The 22009-nt window shown below is 44.7% G+C and overlaps 1 protein-coding gene across 1 annotated transcript in view; it reads left to right on the top strand.

Annotated features, from left to right (window-relative positions):
* Positions 1-11255: 11255 nt before the first annotated feature.
* The window catches only part of LOC111161337 (RTF1 homolog, Paf1/RNA polymerase II complex component), a 55219-nt gene continuing 44465 nt past the window's right edge, over positions 11256-22009 (top strand). The window contains exon 1 of the mRNA XM_022524933.1: positions 11256-11453. Within this exon, the coding sequence (XP_022380641.1) occupies positions 11256-11453 (198 nt within the window). The remainder of the gene's footprint in view (positions 11454-22009) is intronic.

Below are 22009 nucleotides of genomic sequence, written 5' to 3' on the forward strand. Positions count from 1 at the left end.
GATTTTTTTAAAAACTCCCAAGCTAGATATTAAGAAAAAAATCTCGATATTATTGTTGAACTCTGGGACAGTGCTCAGCAAGTACATAGTCTAGCACAGGGCATGGCACCAAACAAGTAAGAGCAGCACAATGCGAGAGAAATTACAGTAGAGGCAGGTACCAAGTACAGGGGTGGCACAAAGAAGGGTGTCATGAACGCTTAGGGCCCAGACAGTGAATTTAACATCTGGGGGGCATTTTCCCTTTTAATCCTCACAATGATCCTGTGAAGTAAGTAGGAATATCCTACCTATTTCACAGGTGAGTAAACTTAGTCTTAGAGATGTTAAGTCACTTGCTACTCGCAGGCCTTCATAGCTGATGAAGTGGTGGAGCTGGGATTCGAACCATATCTGCAGGCTCTCTACAGGGTACCTGCTCATTATCCACACTCCTCTGTATCCTATCTGCTTATTTGCTCACCTTGGGGAGCAGTTCCTAGAAGAAGGACGTGATCTGAGTACTGAGATAAGTTTTTTTTTTTAAGATTTTATTTATTTATTTGACAGACAGAGATCACAAGTAGGCAGAGAGAGAGGAAAAGAAGCAGGCTCCCTGCTGAGCAGAGAGCCCGATGCAGGGCTCAATCCCAGGACCCTGGAATCATGACCTGAGCCGAAGGCAAAGGCTTTAACCCACTGAGCCACCCAGGTGCCCCTGAGATAAGGGTTTAACAGGCAGATGAGAGGAGGAAAATCAGTCCCAAGGAAGCACACAGGCCCAAAGGCACGGAGTTATGCAACAGACATTACATCTAGAAAAGTGTAAGAGTTCTTCTTTTTTTTTTTTTTTTTCTTAGAGAGAGAGGGAGAGAGAGCAAGCACAGGCAGACAGAATAGCAGGCAGAGGCAGAGGGAGAAGCAGGCTCCCCGATGAGCAAGGAGCCCGATGTGGGACTCGATCCCAGGACGCTGGGATCATGACCTGAGCCGAAGGCAGCTGCTTAACCAACTGAGCCACCCAGGCGTCCCGTAAGAGTTCTTCTTGACAGAAGGGGGACAATTTCTACTGACCAAACTCACACACAGCGTCAAGCCTGGATCCAGAAATTTACTCTATCATGTCTCTCATGCCTTACCACAATCTCGTAAGGCCGATACTATTTCCCCCCTCAGAGGTCTGATGAGAGTGAAGCTCAGAGAGATTAGGTGACCTGACTTTCACAGAAGCAGGGGGGTGGCAGAACTGGCCTCTGAGTACAGGTCTGCTAATTCTCCACAATTCTTGTGACTGCTGGATGTGGGGAGGGCAGAGAGAGAAGAAAGTGGCTGAGCATTTTCTCAGAGTTTTTTACTGGAACCCGCAGTAGGAAATGAAATGTGTTATGATCAAGTCATATAATTATTAATACAAGGTAGAATTTTCAAGTGTTCATCAAAATCTAGTTTTTCTCTCCCTCCAGGTACATCAGAGGATAACACTTCCCTGCCTCCTTATGATTAGGCAATCATTCAACTAGTTCTTGCCAATGGATTAGGAGAAGTGACATTTATCAATTTCAGGCCAGAGCATTTCATTTCAATTTCAAGACCATCTGATATTCTCTCTCCCTGCTGCAGTTATTGTGAAAGCATTTATTGAGAAGGATGCGCCACAACATTGAACCCCCCTGCATTGCTAATCCAACAAGAAGAGGACCGTGGTTCTAGAGCATCTCTGAGAGCCACAGTAACAGACTTTGCCTGAGTGAAAATAAGCTTTGCTGTGCTTCTTAGGAAAGTTCAATAACCCTCTACTAGATCGTAACCACTGACGGTGCATTGTTCACCTCTGTTTCTTGGCACCCGGCTCAGTGCCTGGCATCGACCAGGTGCTCAGTTGAATGTGTGACGCCTGAATGTGTCAGGGAATCCTGTGTTGCTAAATAAACCACAAGTTTGGCTTTTGATAAAGTATGAATTTAAATTACGGAATTCGGGGCACCTGGGTGGCTCAGTGGGTTAAGCCTTTGCCTTCAGCTCAGGTCACGATCCCAGGATCCTGGGATCGAGCCCCACATCGGGCTCTCTGCTCCGCAGGGAGCCTGCCTCCACCTCTCTCTCTGCCTGCCTCTCTGCCTACTTGTAATCTCTGTCTGTCAAATAAATAAATAAATAAATAAATAAATAAATAAATAAAATAAATTACGGAATTCATTTGCGTTCGTGTTTCTGAGTGTGTCACAATCAGTTTTGATACAGGTCTCAATTAATGAATAATCATACTTTAAAAAGTGACCAAATAACTTATAAAAATAATTTTTAAAGGGGACCTGGGTGGCTCAGTGGATTAAGCCGCTGCCTTCGGCTCAGGTCATGATCTCAGGGTCCTGGGATTGAGTCCCGCATCGGGCTCTCTGCTCAGCAGGGTGCCTGCTTCCCTCTCTCTCTCTCTCTCTCTCTCTGCCTGCCTCTCCATCTACTTGTGATCTCTCTCTGTCGAATAAATAAATAAAATCTTTAAAAAAAATAATTTTTAAAGACATAAGGTTATTGGGGGAGCCTGGGTGGCTTAGTTGGTTAAGTGTCCAACTCTTGGTTTTGGCTGGTTCAGGTCATGATTTCGGGGTTGTGAGATGGAGCCCTGTGTTGGGCTCTGTACTCAGCAAAAAATCTGCTTCAGATTCTCTCTCTCCCTCTGCCTCAGCTCCTCCCCCGCTTGTGCTCCCTCTCCCACTCTCTCTCAAAATAAATAAAATCTTAAAAAAAAAAAAGATATAAGATTATCCTTATGGAAACATCCTGTTCACTCACTGGGATTCTGACATGCCTTCTTGAAGTGTGTGTGTGTATGTGTGTGTGTGTGTTTTGATTATGGAGGACAATTCAGGGTATGTACATATCAAATATAGAGAGCATCTGTTATGTGTACTGAGGTAGGAACAAAAGGTTATGAATCATGCAGCTATACTGAGAGAGGCCAGAGATAGGGCTGTCTTCATAACGTCTGAAAATCAGTTCTCATTTAGCAGAGGGAACACCTGCATGCAAGGAAGCCCAGGTCCCATTGGACATGCGCAACTTAATCATGCATGCAGGCCGATGAGGTAGACATTACCTTGTAGTCTCCCAAGGTGTTTTCTCAGACCCCCATGTACCCCTAGGGCTGTCTGTCAAGCCAGTCTAACATTGCTGGGAGAGGTTATATTATAGGATACTACATATTGCCCAATTCTGGTTTTGGATGTGTTTACCTATGTGTCCCAAAAGGTCTGGCACAATAGGTATCAAATTGGTCCTACAGTTACTCTTAGGGAGTGAGATTGGGAGAGAAGGGGCATGAGGGTGAGAGCTTCCTCTTTGGGAGGAAATACACTGCTGTATTTGGATTTGTTATTTACAACGGGCATGTGTTAATTTTGTACTTTAAAACATAAATTTAAAAGGGCCTGCGAGTGATTGAAATGCACCTCACATTCTCCACCCAACTCTCCAAATTATATTTTACTCAAGGGAACAGAATCTAGAAATGTATGGCACTTGCTGGCACCCAAACAAACCTGTTGAATGAATAAAGACCCCAGAGGAGACGCTGAAAGAAACCTTGGTCTTAAACTCTGCCCTCCACACAGCAGGAGTTGACCTTCTTCCTCTCCTTTTGATTTCATCTTTTCCTCTTTTTTCCCTCCTCTTCTTTTTCCTGTTCTCCATCTTCTCCTCTTCAAACAAACAAACAAAAACCCACAAAAAACCCCACACAACAACAGCACAGTGCAGCAAAGGAGTTTTACCATGCCATCCTCTAGTAGTAATAAACACAAAGTACATGAGAGTAGTGGGTAGGAAAATATGATCTCATACTCACAATGGGGCATTAGGGGATGACTTTGGGTTGAAAAGTAGAGTCACCCAGTCCAAGGCAGAGAGGTAAGAGGCAGAGAGAAAAAGGAAGGAGCTGGGCAAGAAAAGCATGGTATTATGCCTGGGGAACACTGAGTTCAGAGTCTCCCCAGGCTGCCACTCTCTTCTCTACTCAAAGTCAGCTGCACCTGCCTTCCCCTAAAGTTCTTTCCTGCCGGCTGGTTCCTGGTTGCTCCAGGTTAGCAGGCTGGAGTTGCTTGTCTGCCAGGGAGAGGCACAGAATTGCTGACAGCAGTTAAGAGCGCCACCCTAGAGTCAGACATGTTCCATTACTTACTAACTGTGTGGCCTTGGGAACCTCTCTGTGCCTCAGTGTCCAGAAGGACACAGAGATGTGACATCCAGTAAAGAGGACTTGCTGGCCCAGCTGACGGCCTTTAGCTTTCAGATACTTTGGCGTCCAGCTAACTACAGAGAGACCCTGTGCTCAAGGTCACAGCCTTCCCACATGGCCTATATCTAATGAATGACTGAGGCAGGGCGATAAAGGTCTGAACATTTCAGCGCAGTGTGGGACAACTGACCATCTATTTTGGCTTCGGATTACCCATGTGATTAGTTGACGCTGTTGTCAGGTACACACTACAGCTCAACTTCTCCCACTTTTCTCTCCTTCGTGGTTGTCAATTCCCAGGGACACTCTCTGGTAAATATCCTGCACACTAAACTCCATCTCAGAGTCTGCTTCTTGGAGAATCCAACCTACAATGATTGGTACTAGGATTGATCCAAGAAAGCAGGCAATGAAAGGATGTATAGAAACAAGGTCACTTAACACACAGCTGGAAATGAAGATTTGGTTAAACTGTTAAATATTTTATCATTGGTGAATGGGGATACTATACTGGCAGAAGGGAACATACTAATTGGTGGGATGTACCAAATAAATTTAGGGGCCAGGGACACCTGGGTGACTCAGTTGGTTAAGCGACTGCCTTCGGCTCAGGTCATGATCCTGGAGTTCCAGGATTGAGTCCCGCATCGGGCTCCCAGCTCCGCGGGGAGTCTGCTTCTCCCTCTGACCTTCTCCTTGCTCATGCTCTCTCTCACTGTCTCTCTCTCAAATAAATAAATAAAATCTTTAAAAAAAATTAAAAAAAAAAGAAAAAAAATAAATTTAGGGGCCAGAGTAACTATAAGAATAGTGAAATTGGGTCACCGTGACTGAAAGCCAAATGTGAAAGCCAGAGGGCCCCCTTAAGGGCATATGAAGAGGGCTTCATCACCTGTAGTGGGAGGGCAGGGAAAGCTGAGGACCAGGATAATTAACACAATAGTCTAAGATCCAATGATGTTAAACTCCCAAGTAAGGCAAGCTGGCTAAAGATCCTAGTTGGGAAATAACGGGAATAGGACATGTGGGATGGAGATATCTGATCGGTGCCCCTGCAGATCTTGAATTCCCAGTTTCTCCTACACCCTCTGAATGTGCAAAAATGGCCCATCATCTAGTGCTTCCCTCTTCTTTGTAGACAATGCAGAAGACCAGACCCTGTAAGACTGCAGGTACCCTTCTCAAAGGCTGCTCTTACTTCCCTGCTGGATACTAGGCTGATAACCAGGGTTAAAACGGTACATAACCCAGTGAGGGATTTATTGGGACTCATTAAGGTGCTATCCCCCAAAGGAACTGCAAGAACTAGCCACACATAAAATGCCAGGAGCTGGGGGAGTAACAAGGGACTGGATTCTGCAGGTGCTTGATCAAGAGAACCAGACCATAAAATTGGGTTAGGGAGAATTTATTGATTTGGAAACATTCTCCTGAGATACAACAGTTATCACTCTGCCAAGGCCCCAGGAAATGCTACCAGAATGGCTCTTAGGAGTGTGAAAAACTACAACCCATACAAAGAGGGGAAAAAAATGTCAAAACTGCCAGGACACATCGTGTAGGAACAGATTTAAAAACTCAGGGAAGCACAGTGAAGTAGATGTGCTGTAGGAAGGCTGGGATTCCCACCGAACGATTACGTTCCATGGGAAGATCAAGAGGATACTCCCCTTACTAAAGCCACAGGGAATGAGATGGTAAAGAGGTGCAACAGCATCACTGAAATTTCACTACGTGCTAAAAATGCAGGCCAGGACTGACAGTAGGAGAGACTGTTACAAAACCAGGCTCACAACAGTAATGGGGTGATAGAACTCGCAACAAGAGGCCAGGTGGCAGCACTTAACTACCAGGTAGTTAAGGAGCCAGGTAGATACAATTATTCTAATAGCAGAAAGGGCAGAGTGACAGCCAAGGCTGCCTGAACCTCAGAGACTTGTGGAGATGGTTAACAGAATACAGCATCTCCAAGGGCTAACAGGGTTAATCTTTAATTTTCAATCAGAAGAAATCAAGGTCGGGTGGTTAACCGGCTGAGGGCAGCTGCCCCAATAAAAAGTGACATCCTTCTCCCACCTTTGCATCTGAGCTAATTTTCAGACCCTGAACTCATTAATTAAGAAAAGGTCTGGTATTGTATGCAACTGATGAATGACTGAATTCTACCTCTGAAATTAATAGTACAGTACATATTAATTAAATTGAATTTAAATAAAAAACTTAAAAATAAATAAGCAAATGGTCCGCTAACCAAAAGAAGGACCCTGCAACACTGTGTAGGACCGTGTAGCCATCCTGGGTGGCTCAATTGGTTAAGTGTCCCCCTCTTTTTTATTTTTATTTATTTTTTTTTATTTTTTAAGATTCTATTTATTTATTTGACAGACAAGGATCACAAGTAAGCAGAGAGGCAGGCAGAGAGAGAGGAAGGGAAGCAGGCTCCCCGCTGAGCAGAGAACCCGATGCGGGGCTCGATCCCAGGACCCCGGGATGATGACCTGAGCCGAAGGCAGAGGCTTTAACCCACTGAGCCACCCAGGCGCCCCTCTTTTTTTATTTTTAAGATTTATTCATTTATTGAGAGAGAGGCAGAGGGAGAAGCAGGGCACCCAATGCAGGGCTCAATCCCAACCAAAACCCTGAGACAATGATGAGAGCCAAAGGCAGGCGCCCAACCCACTGAGCCATCCAGGCAGTTGGGCTCTATGCCGGGCATGGAGCCTACTTTTTAAAAAAAGGGAGGGGGGCACCTGAGCGGTTCAATTGGTTAAGCAACTGCCTTTGGCTCAGGTCATAATCCTGGAGTCCCGGGATTGAATACCACATTGGGCTTCCTGCTCAGAGTCTGCTTCTCCCTCTGACCTCTCCCATCTCACGCTCTCTCTCATTCTCTAAAATAAATAAATAAAATCTTTAAAAAAAAATTTCCATCTAACCTTAAAAACAAAACAGAAAAACCATGGTAAACATACACAGTAATGGTTTCCCCAGACCTTCTCTCAATGTTCACATACACGCACGTATTACCACATTCTTTTTTTTTCCCCCCTAAGGTTTATTTTTAAGTAATTTCTCCACCCACTGTAGGGCTGGAACTCACAACCTTGGGATCCAGAGTTGTACGCTCCACCAATTGAGCCAGCTAGGTGCTCCAGTAGGAATAATTTTTATAGTGGGAAAAAAAATTCTATTTCCACAAAACTGTTAAAAACCCATTATGAGGGATGCCTGGGTGGCTCAGTCGGCTAAGCCTCCACCTTCAGTTCAGGGCATGATCCTGGGGTCCTGGGACCTAGTCCCACATTGGGATCCCTGCTTAGCAGGGAGTCTGCTTCTCTCTCTACCTGCCACTCCCTCTGCTTGTGCTCTCTGACAAATAAATAAATAAAATCTTTTAAAAAAATCATTATGATAAGGGGTGCCTGGGTGGCTCAGTGGGTTAGGCCTCTGCCTTCAGCTCAGGTCATGATCCCAGGGTCCTGGGATCGAGCCCCGCATCGGGCTCTCTGCTCCGCAGGGAGCCTGCCTCCACCTCTCTCTCTGCCTGCCTCTCTGCCTGCTTGTGATCTCTGTCTGTTACATAAATAAAATCTTTAAAAAAATAAAATAAAATAAAAAAATTATGATAAAAAATTCATACTCAATGTAAAAAGCTCAAAAGCATCAAAGTGTAAAAATTAAAAAATAAAAATCTCCTATCTCAACCCTCTTCCTACAGTTCCTCCCTAGACAATTATAGCTGGCATTTACTGAGTGCTTACTCTTTGCCAGGAAGTACTCTAAGCACTTTTTCAACATATGTTAACTAATCTAAACCTTATTACAACCCAAAGAGACAGATATAATCATTATCCTCACTTTACTAAGGGTTGGGTTCTCTGGGAAGCCAACTCAAGAGGAAATTTAGAGTATAATATGTTTATTCATTCAATCTAGACACTGCTTACTCTCGGGGCACCAGGGTGGCTCAGCGTCTGCCTTTGGCTCAGGTCATGATCCCAGGGTCCTGGGATTGAGTCCTGCATCAGGCTCCCTGTTCAATAGGGAGTTTGCTTCTCCCTCTCCCCCTGACCCTCCTCTTGACTCTGCTCGTGCACACTTGTGCGCACACTCTAATAAATAAAATCTTAAAGGGGCGCCTGGGTGGCTCAGTGGGTTAAACCCTCTGCCTTCGGCTCAAGTCATGATCCCAGGGTCCTGGGATCAAGCCCCGCATCGGGCTCTCTGCTCAGCGGGGAGCCTGCTTCCCCCTCTCTTTCTCTGCCTACCTCTCTGCCTACTTGTGATCTGTCAAATAAATAAATAAATCTTAAAAAAAAAAAATCTTAAAAAAAAAAAAGACAGGGGCACCTGGGTGGCTCAGAGGGTTAAGCCTCCTGCCTTCGGCTCAGGTCATGATCCCAGGGTCCTGGGATTGAGCCCTGCATTGGGCTCTCTGCTCAGCAGGGAGCCTGCTTCTCCCTCTCTCTGCCTACTTGTGATTTCTGTCAAATAAATAAATAAAATCTAAAAAAAAAAGACACTGTTTACTCTCAATATGGACTAACTTCAGTATATGAATCATTTGATGACTCCTTGAAGAAAGAGCAAAATCAATAGATTTCAATCAAATAAAGAACATACTTTTTTGGTTTTATTTATTTAAGTAACTTCTACACTCAACATGGGTCTCAAACTCACAACCCCAAGATCAAGAGTTGCACACTCTCCCAACTGAGCCAGCCAGGTGCCCTAAAGCCTATCTTTCTTAATTGCAGTCATAGGTCACTGACAATATTACAGTCTTTTAACATGGAGCTTGAACTCACAACCCTGAGATCAAGAGTCAGAGGCTTAACCAACTGAGCCACACAGGTGCCCCTACTATGGTCTTTTAAGTTTTGGGTTTTTTAAAAAGATTTATTTATTTATTTATTTATTTGACAGGAAGAGATCACAAGTAGGCAGAGAGGCAGGCAGAGAGAGAGAGAGGTGGAAGCAGGCTCCCTGCTGAGCAGAGAGCCCGATGCGGGGCTCAATCCCAGGACCCTGGGATCATGACCTGAGCCGAAGGCAGAGGTTTTAGCCCACTGAGCCACCCAGGTGCCCCTTAAGTTTTTTTTAGAGAGAGAGCACATGTTCGAGAGTGGGCAAGGGGGAAGGGAGGTGGGGAGAAGGAGAGGGAGAGAATCTTAAGCAGTCTCCACCATTAGCGTGGAGTCCCAACACAGGGCTCTCACAACCCTGATATTATGACCTGAGCTGAAATCAAGAGTCGTTATTTAACCAACTGAACCACCCAGGTGACCCTTGGTCTTTTTCTATTAACACATTTAAAGAGGGTCCTCACAGAAAGGCATCAAACTTCAGGGTGGCTAGAAATAGGGAAACCGGCTTGGTCATTTGAGTCATTCTTGCCATGGGGTCAGTTCCAAGAATATGTTGGAGGAGAGAGGTCAAGGGGTTATATCTTAGGAAAAATCTTTTGGAGTAAAAAGGGAATTGGGCCTTAATTTTCTCTAAATCCTGAATGCATTTTCATGCGGCAGCAAATTGGATATCTAGATATGTGTTTAGTTCCAGGGATTCCTCTACGTCTGATATATTCTTTTATTACTATTCTAAGGCATACACACTTATGATACTATAACTTACTGGAGAAAATAAAATTTAGACAGGAAAGGGGAAAAGAAAAAGGGAGCCAGAGAGAAAAAACTTATCAGCTTGCCTGTATCCAGTAATGCCCAGGGAAGACTGGGATCTAACTCCCAAGTTCACTGCAGAACAAAGAATTAATGACTCCCCAAAAGTTTTGAGAACATTTTCAAATTATTATTGCTAATGTTCCCTACCTTATATTCCAAATCCCACAAAGAAATCACCTCCGAAATTGCCCTTTATTTTTTAAAGTAATTTCTATGCCCAACATGGGGCTCAAACTCATGACCCCAAAGTCAAGAATCATATCCTCTACAGACTGAGCTAGCCAGGTGCCCCTGAGGTTGCTCTTTTAATTAACTGACCTCAACAAGCTAAAAACTGAACTTTTTTCCTTCATACACCAGTTTCCCAAACCTCCTCTACACTTGTGTTTCTCATATTGATGAAGGGCCCACTCACCATCAGCTTCCTAAGCCAAGATCTAAGAGATCACTTGTGCTTGGGACCTCGCCTTACACTCTCTCCCAAATAATATTCAGGTCCTGGTAATTCTACCTTCCAAATTATGCAGAATCCATCCACTTCTCCTCATTTGCATTGCCTCTTCTTTGGTTTGGGGCACCATCATCGCCTGCCGTAATGACACCAACAGCTTAAGTGGCCTCATTGCCCTTGGTCTCCCTTCCTTCTAATTCATTCGCCACACTGCACCCAGAGTAATCTTTTTAAAACACAAAGCTAATAACGTCGTTCTTCAGTTTAAAGTCTTTCAATACTGAGGTTCAAACTTCTGAATATAACTTATTAGGCACTGAAGGATGTGGCCCCTGAGTCCCTCCACACACACCATATTCCCTGTTCCATAATGAACTTTCAGTTCCCTGAACCCAATTTTTTCAATTATCTACGGGCCTTTGCCCATGCGGTTCTCTGCTTGGGACAACCTTCCTTCTGTTCTTCTTTTGGGTAACTCGGATGCATCCTCCACGTTCCAGCTCAGGTGTCACGGGCACAGCCCAGGTAGGCAGGCTTTTCCCTGACTGGTGCCCTCTGCGTGGTCCAGCCGACTTGTGTCTTCCACGCGAGCAAGCCCCTGACGGCGCACTTGACACTCCATCAGTGCAGGCCAGTTGTAAGGCTTGTCAGAGCAGACCCAGATGATTGCAGCGCCAGTTCACTACAGGTACGTAGCACACCAAGTTCCGGCCCCGCACAGGAGACACACCCAAAGCTTCCAGAGGCCCGAGCAGAGTACAGGACCGCTGTCGACTGTCCGGAACCCAACCCTGTACGGGGGCCCACCTCCCACGCTGCGTCGGGGGTGGGGCAGGGCGGGGCACCGGGCGCCGGCGAACGGCGTGCGACGAGCGGGGGGCGGGGCCAGGGGCGGAGCGGAGCGCGCATGCGCGGTCGCCTTTGTGTGGGTCGAGCGGCGGCGGCGGCGGCGGCAGTGGCGGTCCCACTGGCAGGCGGGCAAGAGGGGAGTCCGGGCGGCGTCCGGCGTGGGAGCCGGGGGACCACCATGGTAAAGAAGCGGAAAGGCCGCGTCGTGATCGACTCGGACACGGAGGACAGCGGCAGCGATGAGAACCTGGATCAGGTGAGGGCAGGCCGCGGAGGCGCGGGCCGGCGGAGCGGGAGGGCTGAGTCCGGGCCACGGGAGCCTGGAGCCGGCCGGGCCCGGGGCCTCCCGGCCGGAGCTCCCGGCCCGCCCCGTACCCTGATCTCTGCTGCCACCTCTTTCTTGTCCTCTCCGCAGCACCAGGGGCCCTCAGAGTCCGGCCGGGGCCTGGAGACGGAACCCCGAGGACTTGGCGCCTTGGGCGGGGAGGCGGGGCAGGGACCAGGCTGGTGGGCCTCGGGCTCGGGGGACCAGAGGGGTCCGTGATCTGCCGGGGTCAGATCGGGGCGGCGGGCTGCAGGCCCGGCGATCCGGGCCCGGAGAGATAGGAAGTATCGCCCGCCAACCCGGGAGGCTGGGAGATTTTGGAGGAGGTGCAAGGGTGAGTGTGGGGGTGGTGGGGGCGGGGGGCGAGATGGTGCGGGCTCTGGAAGATGAAGTTTTTCAGACTAGAGGTGTGGACCTGGAGGAGAGACACCCTTAAACGTTCCGGGGAACTTGTGCCGTGCTTGATGAGGAAGACTTAGCTGTGGACACAAATCTGTTTGGCAACTAGGGTCGTTTGTGGTTGAGAAGGGTCCCCGTTGAGGTGTCAGACCAAAGAAAACTCTTGGGAGAAGGAAAGAGGCCAAAAGTGGAGAAATATATAGGAGAACTTGGAAGGGCTATGACTGAGGCTTCTTGGCTCTTTTCATGCAGCATCCCAGAATTCTTTCTTACTTGAAGATTGTGCAGGATTGAAAGTAACTTTTGGTCTCACTGTCTTGGGGTTGAATTGTTTTTATGCTCTAGAAAATATTGTAGGGAGGAAGCTGTCTTTTACAGCAGTGCTCTAGTGATACTAGAAGATTGAAAGAGAGTCCCCCCCCTCCATGTTTTGTGAACAAATGATACAAAGAGTATGTAAGAGGTAGTAGCTTTATAAGTTAAGAAGAGAGAGTACTGGGATGCCTGGGTGGCTCAGTTGGTTGGACAACTGCCTTCGGCCCAGGTCATGATCCCGGAGTCCCAGGATCGAGTCCCGCATCGGGCTCCCAGCTCCACGGGGAGTCTGCTTCTCTCTCTGCCCTTCTCCTCACTCATGCTCTCTCTCACTGTCTCTCTCTCAAATAAATAAATAAAATCTTTAAAAAAAAAAAAAGAAGAGAGAGTACTGAATTTAGAATCTGAAATTTTGAGTTCTAGGCTGGCTGTGCTATTTTCTAGCTATGTATCTTTTGTCTGTAACTGTAAACTCTAGATACAGTATTAGCCTTGAGTATCTAATTGGGCTATTAAAAGGATCAAGTATTTGTAAGAATTAATATTGGTATGAACACTTGCAAACTAAGACTTTTGTATAAATGGCTTCTTGGGGGTTCTTTGTATAAGGCCACAGGTCTCAGGACTAAAGTATTAGGGCGTGAAATGGGTGGACTTTAAGAAGAAGGGCCTGGAAATATGTTTAAGAAAAGAGGACTGTTTTGAAAATGGTATGAGGTGGGAAAGTAGTGGGGTTTCATCAAAGGGAGAAAACCTTGTTTGGGGATAGGAATTGAAAGGTAAGTTGAAAATGTTCTCACTGAAAGGCTCCTGAAATTTATGAAAGGCTCCTGAAATTTACAAAAATATAAAAAATATATTCTTGGCTGGAAAAGTTTGATAATTTTAGATTGGCACTTATGAGGATTAGAACTTTTTCTTCTTTTTTTAATTTAGAAATGTGGGTATTTCCAGTAAAAACACCAGCTACCATTTACGTAGTGCTTGGGGTGAACTAGTCAAGTTTTATATTATATTATATTGTCAAGTTTTCAGATTATGGTGAACTTTGTGTCATTTTCTCCATTTTACATATGAGGAAGATGGAGGTTGAAGAAGAAACTTACCTAGATTCACACAACTTGTTACTGGTAGAGTTAGAATTTGAACTCCAAATCTTCACGATAGTAAGGCACATACTCTTCACTATACCAACTCAATTTCTTAGTCTTTTAATTTTTCAGAGTGCAAAATGAGAATGATGTTTTGTGGTCATTTTCCTTGTTGCTAGAATTCATGTTTGTAAAGTACATTCAGTAGTGTAGAGGAAATTGTTATAACAATTAAAAAGATTATTTGGGAGCTTCCTTGGTAAAGCACTCTAAGACATCTGTTCTGATGGTGAATGAACTAAGCTGCAAATTACTCTGTCTGTAATGATTGCCCACAGAATTCTAACAAATGAAATGAGTTCAGAGCTCCCTTTTGTGGTAGAGAGGTTTTACCTGATCCACAGAGAGCTAGCTCTTCCAAAGTGGACACTGGGATTGCAACTTTAAACCCTGCTCTTATCTGTTTATAAAAAGAAATTAGCATAAAATTTGTAAGTAATACCTAATAGAATTTAACAGCAATTTCAACTTTCTTCCTTTCAGCCACGGTTAGGTGGCATTCTTTTATCAGATGGGAACCAGATCAAAACTCCCTTTCCCTGCACATCCTAACAGAGGCGCCTGTGCCTTCTGTCTTTTCAGCAATGCACCAGCCTCTCAGAGGAGTGAAAAACAAAGATCTCTGCCCTCTAGAAGTTTTCACCAAAGACCTTTAGGAGAAAATCAAAGTCAGGCTGGTTTGGGGGTCTTTGGAATCCTCAGAATAAAATCAATGCATCTGGGCCTTTCTAACCAAGCAACCTTGGGCTGCTCCATCTAGTTCTAGGTCTTCATTGTGGGTATAACATCATATTTGCTGTCTACTGTAAGGTCCTTGTGGAAAAGATAAAACCATAAGAAATCTGAGTGTCTAGTGTAAGAGTGTAGCAGTTAGAAAGGAGGTCCTTGTTCCCAGGTTTTCCAGATGGGAGTAAAAGTCATTATGTTAGAAATATTATTTCCAACTTAGTCCTTGCTGAAGGTAAGGCAGGTGAACCTACTATGCTGATTTTTCCTGGTGGTGGGAGGAGGACCGTCTGTGTCAGAAGCTGCCTGGGTTGCTTGTTTAAAATGTACTTTGCAGGGGCTCCCATCCCAGACCTACTGAATCAGACCCTCAGGGGATAGAGCCCTGGGCTCTGCATTTTTACCAGATACAGCCCAGGTACTCATTTATATTAACGACTGAGACTACTGTCTGTGTGCAAGCTAATCTTTTTGGTAAGACACTCTGTGTGGTTTGGGAGAGAAATAGCCTTCTGTCCTGTCTGTACTGTGTGCACAGGAAGAAAACTGGACAAAGATGTTTGAGGTAGCAAAGTTCTTGGCTATTCTAAATCTCGAAGCTGTTTGAATTGTTGGGATGCTTTTTATTGAGACCTATTTCCTTTTTTCCTTTCATGATTTGAAGAGAGGTGTGTAGGAACTGAATTGGAGTAGTTTAAATTGTTTTAACTTTGAAAGATTTTAAAAACTCAGACCTTTGAGAATTTGAAGGATTTCTTTTTACATGTGACCTCTTAGTGACCTTATTTTTTATGTTGGGCATACCCTTCAACATTTTTTTAAAGGATTTCTTTATTTTAGAGAGCTAGCAGGAGGGGCAGAGGCAGAGGGAGAGAGCATCTTTTTTTTTTTTTTTTAAGATTTTATTTATTTATTTGACAGACAGAGATCACAAGTAGGCAGAGAGGCAGGCAGAGAGAGAGGAGGAAGCAGGCTCCCTGCCGAGCAGAGAGTCTGACATGGGACTCGATCCCAGGACTCTGAGATCATGACCCGAGCCGAAGGCAGAGGCTTTAACCCACTGAGCCACCCAGGCGCCCCGGGAGAGAGCATCTTAAGCAGATTCTGCACTCAGCATGGAGCTGGATGCAGGGCTCAATCGCACGGCCCTGAGATCACAACCTGAGCCAAAACCAAGAGTCAGATGCTTAACTGACTGCACCACCACCCCAGGTGCCCCATCTTGAACATTTTAAAATTGCAAATCCTCAAGATACTTGCTTTTGGTGCCTCTTGGAAAAGAGTTTGAGGCAAACCTAAGGTTTTGTTGTTTTTGTTTTTGTTTTTGTTTTTTACCCTGTCATGTACTTCCATGGGTATAATGGATGTGAGTCATTACGAATAATATTTATGCAGTGGGTCTTATAAAATGAAAAGCATCCAAGATAATAAAGGAATAGCATTCTCTGTTCAGATCAATACAACTCAGTATTTAAGAAAACTTTACTCTGCCTTAAGAAAAAAAATTGGGCTACTTGCGTACTGGAATGCTTTATTTCATAATATCCTCTCTTATTTAAAATGGTGATGTTGTCATGTCCTCTTTTTCTCTGCTTATATACTTGAAGTAGCAATAATTAAATTTGTCTTTGAAAGAACAGGTCCGGGGCACCTCGGTGGCTCAGTGGATTAAGCCTCTGCCTTCGGCTCAGGTTATGATCTCAGCATCCTGGGATCGAGTCCTGCATTGGGCTCTCTGCTCAGCAGAGAGCCTGTTTCCTGCCCCCTCCTCTGCCTGCCTCTCTGCCTACTTGTGATTTCTCTCTCTGTGTGTCAAATAAATAAATAAAATCTTAAAAAAAAAGAAAGAAAGAAAGAAAGAAAAGGCCCCTAAGTATTTTCTAGCAGTTATTTTTACATATTATATGTAAAAAAAAAAAATACCATTGTTTCAAAGTATCCTTCCGTAAACGTTCCCTATAAAAGTTGGGAAGTTTTTTTTTTTTTTAAAGATTCTATTTATTTGAGAGAGAGAGGAAGAGAGACCACAAGCCAGGGGAGAGGCAGAGGGAGAAGCAGACTCCCCGCTGAGCAGGGATCCCAACACAGGACTCATCCCAGGACCCTGACCTGAAGGCAGATGCTTAACTGACTGAAGCCATGCAGCCAGTTTAAATTGGGAAATTTAAAAGTTGTGCCTCTTTTGTAGTCTTTTTTTTTTTTTTAAGATTTTATTTATTTGTGAGAGAGAGGACTGGGAGAGAGAGAGGGAGAACATGAGAGGTGTCGGAGCTGGATGTGGGACTCATCCCAGGACTCCAGGATCCTGACCTGAGCTGAAGGCAGTGGCTTAACTGACGGAGCCACCCAGGCACCCATGTGGTCTTTTTTATATTAGAGCAGAATTTTGTAGAAGTCTAGGATGAAAAACTTGCGAGAAGAATGAAGTTTTTGGTTTTGGGTTTTTTTCTTTTCAAGATTTTATTTATTTATTTGACAGAGAGTTAGTGAGAGAGTGAACACAAGCCAGGGGAGAGGGAGAAGCAGGCTTCTTGCTGAGCAGGGAACACGATGTGGGACCCAATCCCAGGACTCTGGGATCATGACCCAAGCCAAAGGCAGATATTTAAGGACTGAGCCACCCAGGCACCTTGCTTGTGAAGCTTTTAACTTGTGTCCTAATGTTGCATCCAGCTTGATGTAACTCATTTGTTAATTTCACTCACCTTTTCTGTGCAGGGAAGATTGAGTCTAACAGGAGCTCTAACAGAGAAGCTTTTAGGAAAAACTCAACACCAGATCTGTTGGTGTATTTATTGCTCCCTTCCTAGACTGTAAGTTCCCCAAGGGCAGAGATTGTTTATCTTTGAACAAATGTGTTAGACAGTGTTAGGCACTGAGGCTACTGGGTCAACAAAATGGAAACAGTTTCTACTTTCAAGGAGATTAGAGGAGACAGAGAGGAGGGGGTGAGTGTGGGGCAGGCATTGCTCAGAGTCATTTCATCACAGTTTCATTAGAGGCTGTGAGGGAAGAGCAGTGATACTGTGAGAGCATGGCAAGTGGCCCTAGACTACTCCGGAGGGAGTAACACACGGATTTGGAATGTGTGTTAAGGAAAAGATTAGGAGATGAAGAGTACAGAGATGTGTTGTGTGTTCATGGTTGAGGGACTGGCATGCTCAAAAGCATTGAGGCAGGAAGGACCTAGCACCCTAATGAAACTGAAAGAAACACACAGCGACTGGAGTATAACAGGTTGGAAAGAGAAGGTACAAATGAAACTCTAGTAGACCCTGTTTGGAGCCTTTGAAGATGGAAAAGTCAGTTTAGTGAATCAAAACCAGCATTAAAAATGAAAATGAAATTGAATCAAATAGAAAACATCAGGGATGCTGGCTCAGTCAGTAGAGCATGTGACTCTTGATCTTGGGGTTGTAAGTTTGAGCCCCATATTGGGAGTAGAGATTACTTTAAAAAAAGATCTTAAAAAAAGAAAACATCATGGTCAGACTTAGTAAAAAGGAGTATTATTTTCTGTAACCTGTATTTTGCATATATACATGTACGAGTATACTGGCTCATGAGGTAGAATTGATCTTACTGTGAGCTGGGGTTAAAAAGTTTTAAAGTTATTGGTAGGGCCATGTTGGCAATGTTAAGGACTTTGGACTTGATTCTGAGGGTAATGAGAAACCACTGAAGGTTTTTAAGCTTGAAGAGGTGGTCAGGTTTGTCTTTTAAAAAGTTTGCTTTGGGGCACCTGGGTGGCTCAGTCTGTTAAGCATGTGCGTTCAGCTCAGGCTGTGCTTCCCAGATCCTGGGATCAAGCCCCACATCAGGCTCCCTGCTCAGCCAGGAGCCTCCTCCTCGCCCTGCTTGTGCTGTCCCTTGTGTGTGTGCATTCTCTTTCTCTCTCTAAAGAAAAACAAAGGGATGACTCGGTGGCTCAGTGGGTTGAGCCTCTGCCTTCGGCTCAGGTCATGATATCAGGGTCCTGGGATCGAGTCCCACATCGTGCTCTCCGCTCAGCGGGAAGCCTGCTTCCCTCTCTCTCTGTCAAATAAATAAATAAAATCTTTAAAAAAAATAAAGAAAAACAAAAACACTTTGCTTAGGCTGTTATGTGGAAAGTAATTTGGAGAAGGGACATCAGTTAGGTGGCAGAGAGAGGAGTCCATGTGAGAGATGGTGGAAAGCATTAGTTCCACTAGAATGGAAGCTCCAGGCAGGCAAGGCTGTTTGTTCACTATAATATCCCTGCACCTAGGCCAGTGCCTGGTGTGCAGCAGGTATCCTGTCAGTGGTTGCTGAATGAATGTCTGATTTGGACTGGTTTGGTACTTACAGAGACAACTGAAGTACTTTTGATTGGATGGAAAGGAATATTCAAGATAAAACGAGAGGACTTGATGACTGGTTGTTCCTGGCATGAGATAGGGAACTTGGGGGAAGATGAGATTTAAAGGTGAAGAGTTTAAAGTTGTCTGTGATAGATCTAAGGGGAGATGTCGAGTGGGTAGTTGAAAATAATGCCTGCCTGGGCTGCCTGGGTGACTCAGTTAGTTGGTTGAGTGTCCGACTCTTGACTTCTACTTAGGTTATGATCCTGGGGTCCTGAGATCCAGCCCTGCATTATGCTCTGCACTCAGCTCAGAGTCTGCTTGTCCTTCTCCCTCTGCTTCTCTGTCTCTCTGGAATAAATAAATAAAATCATTAAAAAGAAGAAAAAATAATGCCTACAGGGAGTAAGCACTTAATCTTTGTTGAATATGCAAATGCTACTTGGCCTATCTGTGGTGGGAAGTGTTCTGACTTTTCTGGTTACAGCAGGCTTACTCAGAGATAAGAGTGTCAATTTGGGAGTTCTGACTCCAGCCCCTCTACTGTAATACTGATACCCCTTCTTTAAAGGGGTAGAAGAAATGTGCATTAGTTAGAAAGTATATTAGAAAAGGGAACCAAGTAAAAACAAGTAACAATAGTAGAATTTTTTTTTTTTAATTTTAGGTGCCTTTTAAATGGGTTGAAAAATGATTCTGTCAGTTCTGTAATGTGGGCATTTATACAACTCAGTATTTTATCTACAGTTATAATTACTTGGCTGGAGAGTTGAAGGGGAAGTTGCCACATTTAGTGGCAATCATGTGAAATATGAAAGATTGTTATACTGCCACTTTGGAATTAAGTCGGAAGGGCTTATATATATATATATATATACACATATGTGTATATATATATATATCTATTAATTGTTTGGATTTATTTTCTTTCAATAAAAATAGTGGAGGGGCATCTGGGTAGGTCAGTATTTAAGCGTCCAGCTCTTTTTTTTTTAATTTAAGATTTTATTTATTTCTTTTCCAGAGAGAGAGAGAGAGAGTACAAGCAGAGGGAGCAGAAGGGGGAGGGAGAAGCAGACTCCCTGCTGAGCAGCCCCCCCCCCCGCCAAGGTTGAACTCGATCCCAGGACCCAGGGATCATGGCCTGAGCCTACGGCAGACACTTAACAGTCCCTAACCCTAATCCCTAAGCGTCCGACTTTTGATTTCAGCTCAGGTCATGATCTCAGGGTCCTGGGACCAAGCCCCACATCAGGTTCTACGCTCAGCAGGGAGTCTGCTTTTCTCCCTTTCTCTCCCTCTCCCCCTTCTCCCACTTGTGTGCACATACACTCTATTGCTCTCTCTCAATAAAATTAATGTGGGACACCTGGGCGCTCAGTTGGTTGAGTGTCTACCTTCAGCCCAGGTCATGGATCCTGGGATCTTGGGATCGAGTCCCACGTCGGGCTCCCTGCTCGGTGGGGAGCCTGCTTCTCCCTCTGCCTCTGCTGTCTTTCTCCTTCTCCCTCTCTCTCTGACAAATAAATAAAATCTTAAAAAAAAATAAAAATAGTAGATGCTTGTTGAAACAGTTCCAGCAAAACAAATACCTCCATATCCCAAAAACATACATATACACAGTGGCTCCAATCCTTACTCCTAAAAGGTAACCAAGTGTCCACCTTTGGAATCCTGTTCCTCTATGGATAGTTTTGTTATGAAAGAAAGAGTAGGAATTAACATCTCAAAAATTTTTCTTTTCTTTTCTAGGGTGGGGGGAGGGAGAGAAAGAGAGAGAGATGGGGAAGGGCAGAGGGAGAGGGAGAATCTTTTTTTTTTTAAAGATTTTATTTATTTGACAGAGAGAGAGAGATCACAAGTAGGCAGAGAAGCAGAGAGAAAGGGAGGGGGAACAAGGCTCCCCACTGAGCAGAGAGCCCATTGTGGGTCTCAATTCGCAGGACCCTGAGATCATGACCTGAGCTGAAGGCAGAGGCTTCACTGAGCCACCCAGGCGCCCTGAAAGGGAGAATCTTTTTTTTTTCTTTTTTTTTTTTAAAGATTTTATTTATTTATTTGACAGAGAGATCACAAGCAGGCAGAGAGAGAGGAGGAAGCAGGCTCCCCTAGAGAGCAGAGAGCCCGATGCGGGGCTCGATCCCAGGACTCTGAGATCATGACCTGAGCCGAAGGCAGTGGCTTAACCCACTGAGCCACCCAGGCGCCCCTGAAAGGGAGAATCTTAAGCAGGCTCCATGCCCAGTGCAGAGCCCAGCATGGGGCTTAGTCTCAGAACCCTGAGATCATGACCTGAGCCCAAATCAAGAGTCAGACATTTAACCTACTGAGCCATCCAGGTGCCCTAATATCTCAGATTTAAACATATGTGACTTTCTACTCTTTTCCTCATTATCTCTCTAGTTCTTCCTCTTCTCTTTGTCCTTGTGACTACTTCTCATGTCCAGGTCACCATCCACTCTGATGACATTCCTATGGATTCCTTCTGACTCCTTCCCGCACTTCTGCTCTGGCCCCTCTGGTCTGTTCCTCTGTCAGTCAGAAAGCTCTTTTAAAAACCCTCTGGGGATGATTACTCCACTTAAAACCATTTGGTGACTTCCCATTGCCTTCAAATAAGATGCTTGCTCCTGGTCCTGTTTTATAAACCCTGGAATGATCCGGTTTCTTCTTACCTGTAACCAACCTTTTGCTCTTCTCCCCCTTGCCTGCCAAGCTCCAGTCCCACTGGTTCTTCTTAGTTATTTGACTAAGCCAAGCTGTTGCCAGCTTCAGGGCCTTAGCTGTTCCATCTGAAGATGTCTATCCAGAAAACTGCACCTCTCTGCCCTCCTTCAAAGTTCCTAGTCTCAGCCTAAATGTCATTGCCTCAGAGAAGCCTCCTTAGATCACTGTATCTCAGATACATTCCCCATTCACTTGATTCTCTTCTTCTTAGCACTTATCATGAGATGTAGTGAGTTTTTTCTGTTTATTATTTGTCTCCCTCACTCAGTTTTAAATTTCATGAGGTCAAGGACTATGTATCCTTTTTCATGACTGTTTCCCCAGAGCTTGGTGGTACATGATAGGTGCTGGTAGTCAGGTGACCATCTATCCCAGTTTGCCTGGAACTGAAGAGTTTCCTAGAATTCAGGACTTTCGGTGCTAAAACCAGGACAGTCCTGAGCAAACCAAGATGTTTGGTCATACTAGCTGGTAGAAATTATTTATAGTAGTTAGTTTGTGGAATGAATAAGGGAAAAAGAGCTCAGCATGCTAATTAGCCATAAAAACCTCTGAGGCCTATCCATAGGGTTTAGTCTCATTTCTGGGGTGCAGAATATTTATCCCACTTTGATGTGATCATGGGAGGTTTGATTAAAGAGATGAGGTTTAATTTCCTTTAAGTAAGTGAGAGGGAGCTAGGTTGCTTTACTACCAATTGATCCTGATATGACATCACAAAATGTATACTGTGAATGATGAGGAGGGGGATTAAATGTTAAGGTTTATGAATCTTCACATATTGATGGGATTAGAAGTCTAACCTTAACCAGAATAATGCTATTTTAACAAAGATTACGTTAGTGCT

This window comes from Enhydra lutris, unplaced genomic scaffold (assembly GCF_002288905.1).
Source record: "Enhydra lutris kenyoni isolate GAN:26980312 unplaced genomic scaffold, ASM228890v2 scaffoldscaffold4, whole genome shotgun sequence".
NCBI classification, from domain to species: Eukaryota; Metazoa; Chordata; class Mammalia; order Carnivora; family Mustelidae; genus Enhydra; species Enhydra lutris.